Below are 8,590 nucleotides of genomic sequence, written 5' to 3'. Positions count from 1 at the left end.
AACAATTTATGATAACGTAAGTCATTTCCAACTTTGTCATGACACAAGCAGAATGACATCACTCGAAACAATTTATTTTTGGTGTGGGTGCAGCTAGTGAACTATACATCATCACTTAAGGTTATTTAGGTATTTATATTGCTCTGCTTTTGTTTGATACGTAGGCCCACCACCTTATTTTCTTATTCTATCACACACTTGTATGGTTTAAATGGGGCTTTTTTTGCGGGTGGGCTTGTTTTATGATAAAACATGAGCTGCTATCAATTGCTATCTAGTTTGTACGGGACTGACACACCTAACCTATTATTCTCAAATTTCCACAATCCATGACCCACTTCCAAAAGCTCTCAACATTTCATGGCCATATGCTCCTAAAACAAAAACACGTTTCATTTTTACCGGTTTCCATCAGGTAGTTTATTCACCCCGTTTAATAAATAATGAAACAAATCACATATAATTTACCTAAATGAGAATTAATGTGGTCATTGCAAATGGTGCCTGCCGGTGACAGTCTTTGCTCGTGGCCCTCTTTAGGGCTTGAGTGGCCAGTTGGAGAAACCCTGATCCAGACAAATTTCAGACTGAAATGACGTCATTCTAACGACCGTGGCAACACATATCTTTGAAAATCTATCACTGGCACAACATATCTCCTCTCCTTTGAAATTGATTCTCCTCCATCTCTGCCAAGGTTTTCTTTCCCCGACTAACAGAATCTCTCATTTTTCATCTTCTTGTTGTTTCTTCATCTCTCAGACAATTTCCACAATCCTAATTTGCAGTCATAAAAAGTGCATCCTGCAATGTAATCGGTATTTTTCTCTGTGTCTCCTTGTGACCAATCCACTCCATATGCTAGAGAGCCATCATTCGTAGTAAACGAAGTTATTATATTGGGAGAACCATTTTCATAAGAAATAACTTTGAAGCCATTAAACATACATGCAGTTAGCAATCGATCACAATCATACGGATGCCATTTCAGTCTCCATACACCACCGCCTACAAACATCTCAGACATAGGTTGGCGTCGAATACATCTCGTATCCCAAAACCTGACGCATTCGTCGTAACTACCTGTAGCGAGGATGTGATCTGATTTGGAGTTACATTGTATACTACAAACACCAGCTTGATGCGCTGAATTTTTGAAAATATATTTTGATGGATCTCTCACGTCCCAACTACAAAATTTACAGTCGTCTCCGCCGGAATATACTACATTACCGTCCCATGTATTATAAGCGCATATCCAAGCTTCAAAATCATGAGCTTTCCATTGAGACTCCTTTACTACTTCATTATTGCATGAATCTATGATGGACAAACATCCATTTGAATCACTAGTGCATATTTTAGCTTCCAGTCCCCAGTCTAGTGATAAAAGAAGGCCTTCATTTGTAACTTTAGAAGCAACAACCTCCGTCAGTTTTACATCATTACAAGACTCTGTAATTTTATCTAATGAATACAACTTTACAAAGCCTTTGGCATCCGCTGCACATAGCATTGTCTCGTCAACACAATTACCATTCCATTTCAAGTCTAAGATTGCATCTGTTTCAACTTTGAAGCACTTTTTCATTCCCAAATCATTTTGAGAGAACAATGCAATACTGCCTTTACGGTTCATAAGATGACCTGGTAATCCTTCTTTCTCTTGCTTCAAAAGTTGATAAGTTCCGCAAGCTACTATATTTTTGTATCCATCGGAGGGACACCATTCCACAGAGTCTGGGCATTCAGTCAATGTTTCACAATAAACCTCCTTGGCATAAATTTTATTCGAATCTTTTTCAGCCATTTAACTTAAAGATACACACACCTGGCAAAACAAATCGAGCATTTTATTAATATGTACATTCGGATTGATTTAAAAAACGGTTATTCAGTGATTAGATGTTAAAATGAATCAAATACATTCATATTTTAAATCTAGCAATTCAATGTTCTTCTAAACCAGTGGTTCTCAAACTTATTAAGTCATGTGCCTCTTTTTTAGAATTCGTCAAGTCTCACGCCTCAGCTTAAAAATAACTAGCTAACAATAAGCTACAAATAACAGATAGTAAGGCGAAATTACGTTTTCTTTATAAAAAAACAAGTTTCAAATACGTGGATGGAATCGCAATCTCTAAACAATAAAAAGTGTTAATATCCAAAATAAGGCCGACAAGATCCAATCTAATAAATATTTTTAATTAGCTTTACGCCCTCTCAAAAAATTGTCTACGCCCTTTTGTGGGGCGCGCCCTGCTGTTTGAGAAGCACTGTTCTAAAATATCTTGTATATATAATTCAGTCTCTATTAATATGTAGCACAGTACACAAACACAATCAGTGGATAAACATGGTACTTCAAAATAAAGCTATAACTTCACTCACCAAAAACCCATAAGAAAAACATGTATATTGTAAATTTTTTAACAGAACTTGCACAGTTGATACAAATAATTTGCTTACAATTAGAAGCTGAAACTTTTTTTTGTCACTCAAGTATTATAATAAAGCAAACAGTGTTTTCACTAAAGTTACGTTTTACAGAACGATATGTAAAAAAAAAACATATGATGATCATTCAACATTTCTGTTACTCTGTTTATTGCTTAATTTATGCATAATAGCATATAATAGCTTTCATTCTCTAGTAAAGTAAAATTCACCAAATTTTTTACTTTTACATAATACCCATAATGATTTGACAGAGCTTTGGACGCTTATAATTGATTGTGTTGAGTTAATTACAATTAAATTGATTATAATTAAAGCATACAACAATGCTGATTTTTTATTAAATAGTAACAAACAGACCTCATATAGTATATATTACTCAACAGAGGACCAGTTTCCAATTCTTGTAGCAAGTAAAAAAGTGAATATCTTTCTTGCAAAATTTACCCACGGGGCAACGGTGGGGCTCTGAAAGGGTTAGTGCGAACCCTTTCCTAAAATTTCGAACCCCATCACTGCCCATGGGCCATTGCAATTCAAACTAATCCCCAGGGGGTAAATTTACCATTGATAAATTCAACTCAAAAATTGAAGTTAAAAAAGTTGAACACAGTAATCAGTAAATAACGATTTTATTATATTACATATGAACATCCAAGTTAGGATTGAAGACAATATAAAACACAATGTACAACAATTCATCATAAAATTGTGCATATTTATTAATTAATAAAAAAATTACAGTGCAAATTAAAGTATGTATGATTGTAATAGTAAGTGCTATAATTTGTACATAATTATTATGAAATATATTAAAGAAATTGAATGTAATAACATAAGAATGAAACATATTTTTATAACAAGGCGACAATTACATAGCACAGCGCAAATTAGGGTATGATTGTGTTATCAATTTCTACAGTTTTCTGTATAGTGGATGTTTCCTTGATCATAGACTTCCTTGTTTATTTCAGTAACATTGGCCAATCATCAAGAGCAATGGTGAAGTATAGGAAAAATTTCTCTGGGGTAAAAGGTCGGGAAAACATCCACTCTGATAAAAAAAATATAGAATGAAGAAATTAGAAACAGGTGGAATGAACTGAAATATACAAATTACAATATCAGGAACTAATATAACATATTGTATTCAAGCATTGCCCTCACAATCACTCTACAATTGATCAAAATTTTTGAGATAACAGTTTATGGCTTGGGCTATTCGACTCTTCTGCTAAACCAGTCAATTCTTCACTTATTTTCCAGAGACGTTTTGCATATTCATCATTTTGTGCATCCCATGACTCAGCAGTTTGTTTGCAGGAACTGAAAGAGGAAATTTATATAACTTACTTTTGTGAATTGCCAAAAAATCATTACATTAGCTTAATGAAATATAGCATTGTAGCAATTTCATGCTGTGAATTGGTATAAACAAATATAAACTGTATATTTTAGTATGAATATAGGAAAGGATAGGATATACACATTTATCCCGGGGGGAAGGAAAGTCGATAACATGGCTTAACCATATATAGCGAACCACGGCCTCTCGTCCGGTTACCATTCCATGTCGGGTATGGGATTAGTTAGTTATTTGTTTTCAGAAGCATGGACTATGAATAATGAATTCACACTCACGCATAATATTTCCCAGAAACTTCGTTCAACTCATGTGCGACAGCACAATATATCTGTGTCTGAGCACCCTGTTCAGGAGTTCTAAATAGAAACTTTAGTGGCAGATAATTTAGTGAGTTGAAAAGTTTGTCCCATAAAGAAGGATTCTCATTCTTTCCATAGTGGCGAACAAGTTCAGTGTCAACTACTCCAGGTTCTAGTGCATACGTCGTTACTGCCGTACCTGAATTAGTAGAAATAATATAAGGATAAGTATAGAACAGCTGTGATGACTGGAGACAGGGTTTAAGATGTTTTTATTGACAGCTCGAGTCGTATTTACTAATTCACTGGAGTCAGTAGTGAAAAATGTTTTTCAGAGCTGGGATATTATATTTTTGCTTGTGATAATCGAAGCCTAAACTTAAAAGTTGACTGAACATTCTCAACAGACAATTTGGGGTTAAAAGCCTTCTTCAATTGTATCTTGGAAATGCCTAGTTCATGGGTGTGCAACATTTAATACAGGAGGGCCAGATACAAATAACTGGGCAAAACCATGGGCCGCACCTTTATTTAACACAGACTTTCTGGTACTTGCAGGTATAAAAATTTTGGCTATTAATCTTGTGACATGCGTTACTTGCACAAGTCATAGGCATAGATAATGGATTGTACTCAGGTATAGGCCTCGAAACGCAAAGGAAATGGAATTACCAAATTAAATTAAAAACTCGTTTTGCGGGCCACACATCATCCAAAGTTGGCACTTCTCTGCAGGATGCACAATTTTTCCACAAGGCCGCATTTGGCCTGTAGGTTGCACACCCCTGGCCTAGTTCAACTTTATTTGTTCAGTCAAAAATTTACCTTCCATAGCCACCATTACTAGCCTGAAATTCAGACTCATGGAAACTTAAAAATTTTGACTTTGGCTCTGACATTGGTGAAAACATGGCAAACTCAGACTCAAGATTTGAATTCTCACCCACCCTTGCTGCTAAAGTAACGGTTCCTAATATATGTCAATCATACATAAGATTTTAAATAGCATCAAATCTAAGATGTGTTGTATAGTTGTGTGATCTTAATTATATTTTTTCTAGTATCCTCAATATATGTGACACTTTTTTCGGTCAAAATTGGGTTCCTAGGAGTTGGGGTCTGGAGCTAAAATTTTCTTGAATATTGAGTCGATTTCAGATAGTTCGGATAAAGAGTAAATTATTATAGTCAAGTGATAAAATGGCTCGTTTGGAAATCCATTATTCCACTTTATTGTATCGCTAAATTCATATGCAACAATTTTTTACATTGTTCACTAACCGTGAAGACGTTTAGAAAGTTCCCTTGAAAACAGAACATTCATCAATTTACTCTGTCCATAGGCTTTTTGTGCGTCATATTTCTTTTCAAAATTAAGATCGTCCCAATGTATTTTTCCCCATCCGTACATTTTGTAATGAGCAGTTGATGACACTGTGACAACACGACTTGGGGCACTTTTCTGTAATTAACAAAACTGACTCAAAAATGGATATGCATATTAATAGCTACTTCATATTAATTCATTGCACAAAAAGTAACGAAGCAGACCGAAATCTCAAATATTTTTGCAAAGCAAAATTAAAATCCAAAACATAAAATTTAATTAGTATGTGGAATCGAATTCATTGAATATTAAACACAAAACATAAATAAAATCATAACTAAATCGAAGTACAGTTTAATACTTCTTCTAGCATCATGTCCATGCATCTGAAAGGAATGACTAATCAAATATTTTACCGATCGACACATGTCTAGTAACAGCATGTAGAGGCCTCGGTTTTCCATATGATTAAACTGTCTTATTGGCTTTCTTCATCAAGGTTTAAATAGCCTACTGGGTATTCTTGAAGGAACTCAAACTGAATGTACTGGTTAGTTTCAATAGGCAATGAGGTTATATAACTGTATATTGATGAGATAATTAATAGTACAATCACCTTTAATAACTCGACTAATAAATTAGTCAGCAAAAAGTGCCCAAGATGATTCACACCAAACTGCATCTCAAAACCATCTTTTGTTTTCATCGGAGGGCACATCATCACACCTGTGTTAGAAAATTAGAATGGTAAGAATTCCTAAAATGCTATAAAATTAAACATACAAGTACCCAAGGCTGTAGAGCAAGGGGAAATTTAAACTGTAACTCCGTACTACAGGTAATTTAAAAGTCAAGGCTCGGCAGTGTGGCGCATCATTCCAAGCGTTAGAAATACGCTCACCTACTCACTCCGATTACCCTGCGTGAGTTCGCAGGTTCGAATCCTATCAGGTAAAAATTATGTGCGAGAGGATTGCTGGACTCCCATATCCGACATGAACTGTTACCTGGACAAGAGGACGTGGTACCACATATGATTAAACAGTCCTATTGGCTTTTCTCTCCCCCGGGATAAATATGAAAATCTTATCCTAATTAACTGAAGTCATAGTCAAAATTTTTCTGAATCTGGTAGCAGGAGATAAAAACAAACAAGAGTCAGAGTGGTTAACAAAACGGTGCGAATCATTTAGTCCTTATTTTCCCATACCCCACAGTGCTGCATTTAACATGCAGTTTTTACCAACCTGCATTGTTTATGAGAACATGCAGTTTCGGCTCATTTTCATTGATATCAGCGGCAATTTCTCTGATGGATTCAAATGAAGCAAGATCAAGTTCTTTCAAAATAACATCATTTGAACCAGTTTCTTGAATAACCTGAAATAAATGAAACAGGGAATAAGAAACACACTGAATCCTGGCCTTGAAGAATAGATTCGTTAGAGCGTTTCTGCAAGCGATGACTTTGAAGTCCAAATGCAGAAATACATTTATTTATTTTACAGTGTTAATTAAGGAAATCAAAATGAGAATAAATTTTAATTTAAATGTGATTGTTGTATTGAGCTGAAATTTAATCTTTGATGCCTATAATTTTAAAAGAACATCCTTTTAAGGGTTAATTTTTACAATTCAAGATGGTTCAAATTTTTCTTCAGCCATTTCTGCATTTGAAAAAAAAAAAAGACATAAATGTAATGACTATTGAATTCTTTATGATACGGAAATTGTTGATCATATGCTGATATTATTTCATAAAGGTTTCTGAAATTTATTGAAACATTTATTACTTTTTCTTTTGCTGCATTTCCCTTTTCCATATCTCGACAAGCCATAATAACTCTGGCGTTACGATTGGCCATATCAATAGCAGTTGCCAAACCAATTCCAGTGTTTGCTCCAGTAATTAAAACTGTTTTACCATCCATGTGAATATTTTTATTCACCATTCCGCGGTGTACTGTAGCAGGCATATTGAGATAAATGAGTCTATTACTGTAATACAGAAATTACTCTACTAACTGCAGGACGGAAGAATGTATAAGCTAATAACTAATACGGAAATATAAATGAAATACTATCGCTTTCCTAGTTCTGTAGTTTGTCTATTTCTAACTAAGTTTAACGCCACCGGTACCAAACCAGAGTATGGCATACTACAGTACTATCAGTTCCGTGATGGTAAAAACACAGCCAGCGCGTCACAGGCAACGCATTTTAATGTTGCGCAACATGTTGTCGGACAAATTATATTTGGGTCGTAAATCTTGGAATAAAAGTTGTTAAAATATTTGGGGCTCAGCTCAAGCTCACATGTTTTCTGGTCGTTAATCTTATTATGTGAGTAGATTTTACAACTCAATGCTTATGTTCTATTTGAACTAGCGTGACACAACCCAAGTCCACATGCAAGAAATCAGAAATCAGTAAGAAACATGGCTTCTATTCAGTGTTTGTTGCCTTTGCCTAGCAAAGCGAAGCTGGCATATATCTAATACGTTAAAATATAATATATATTTTACGAAAAATATACTAACGGAAGAATAGCCTGTAAGGTAACGCCTATAAATAAGTTGTGCACACGGCGACGTCAAACAGAACCGTTCATTTGTAAATTAAATATTGTTGGGTGTATACGATCGGCAGTGAATATACACTCTGTCAACAATACGTTTTTATTTGACAAACTTTGCTTAACCGATCAGGTAAAATTGAAATGACAGAGTAGTACTAGTTCCCGTTTGACAGTAGCTCAACTAGATAAACATTGCCTGGTTTAGGAATTTGTGCAATGTGCTATAGTAGTTAGTGTTATTGTGTATACACCGTTCATGTAACATTGGTCTAGAACTGCTGGGTCACGAGCCGCTTTCACGAAGCTCACGAATGTCTTTGCAGAAAAATGGGGAAATAAAAAGATTGTAAAGTTTTTTTTACTAAATTTGAAAGGGTAATATCGATTTAAAAATGGAGACAATATAGGCATTGAGATGTAATCATGATTTAATCCACTTTACTCTTTAACAATACCGTAGGTAAAATTCATGGGCAACACCAGTCACCAGCTTTACATCCCGACCAATACCATACAAGTGAGTGATATTTTGAAGAATCATTCACGTTCGGGTTGGAGATGTG

At 34.9% G+C, this 8,590-nt stretch overlaps 2 protein-coding genes across 2 annotated transcripts; both read right to left on the bottom strand.

Annotated features, from left to right (window-relative positions):
• Positions 1–561: 561 nt before the first annotated feature.
• On the bottom strand, positions 562–1,821 carry LOC120345324 (diphthine methyltransferase-like). Its single transcript, XM_039414732.2, has one exon. It carries the CDS (start codon positions 1,808–1,810, stop codon positions 752–754), a length of 1,059 nt encoding a protein of 352 aa, XP_039270666.2. The 5' UTR covers positions 1,811–1,821; the 3' UTR covers positions 562–751.
• Positions 1,822–2,363: 542 nt separating this feature from the next.
• On the bottom strand, positions 2,364–7,628 carry LOC120343532 (retinol dehydrogenase 12-like). Its single transcript, XM_039412742.2, has 6 exons — positions 7,243–7,628; positions 6,697–6,829; positions 6,066–6,175; positions 5,404–5,584; positions 4,099–4,321; positions 2,364–3,783 (listed from the first exon to the last, which is right to left on the bottom strand). Exons 1-6 carry the CDS (start codon positions 7,423–7,425, stop codon positions 3,642–3,644), a joined length of 972 nt encoding a protein of 323 aa, XP_039268676.2. The 5' UTR covers positions 7,426–7,628; the 3' UTR covers positions 2,364–3,641.
• Between the last annotated feature and the right edge of the window lie 962 nt (positions 7,629–8,590).

This window comes from Styela clava, chromosome 1 (genome assembly GCF_964204865.1).
Source record: "Styela clava chromosome 1, kaStyClav1.hap1.2, whole genome shotgun sequence".
Taxonomy (NCBI): domain Eukaryota; kingdom Metazoa; phylum Chordata; class Ascidiacea; order Stolidobranchia; family Styelidae; genus Styela; species Styela clava.
The sequence above is the reverse complement of the archived record's forward strand: the minus strand, read 5'-3'. Positions and strand labels throughout refer to the sequence as shown.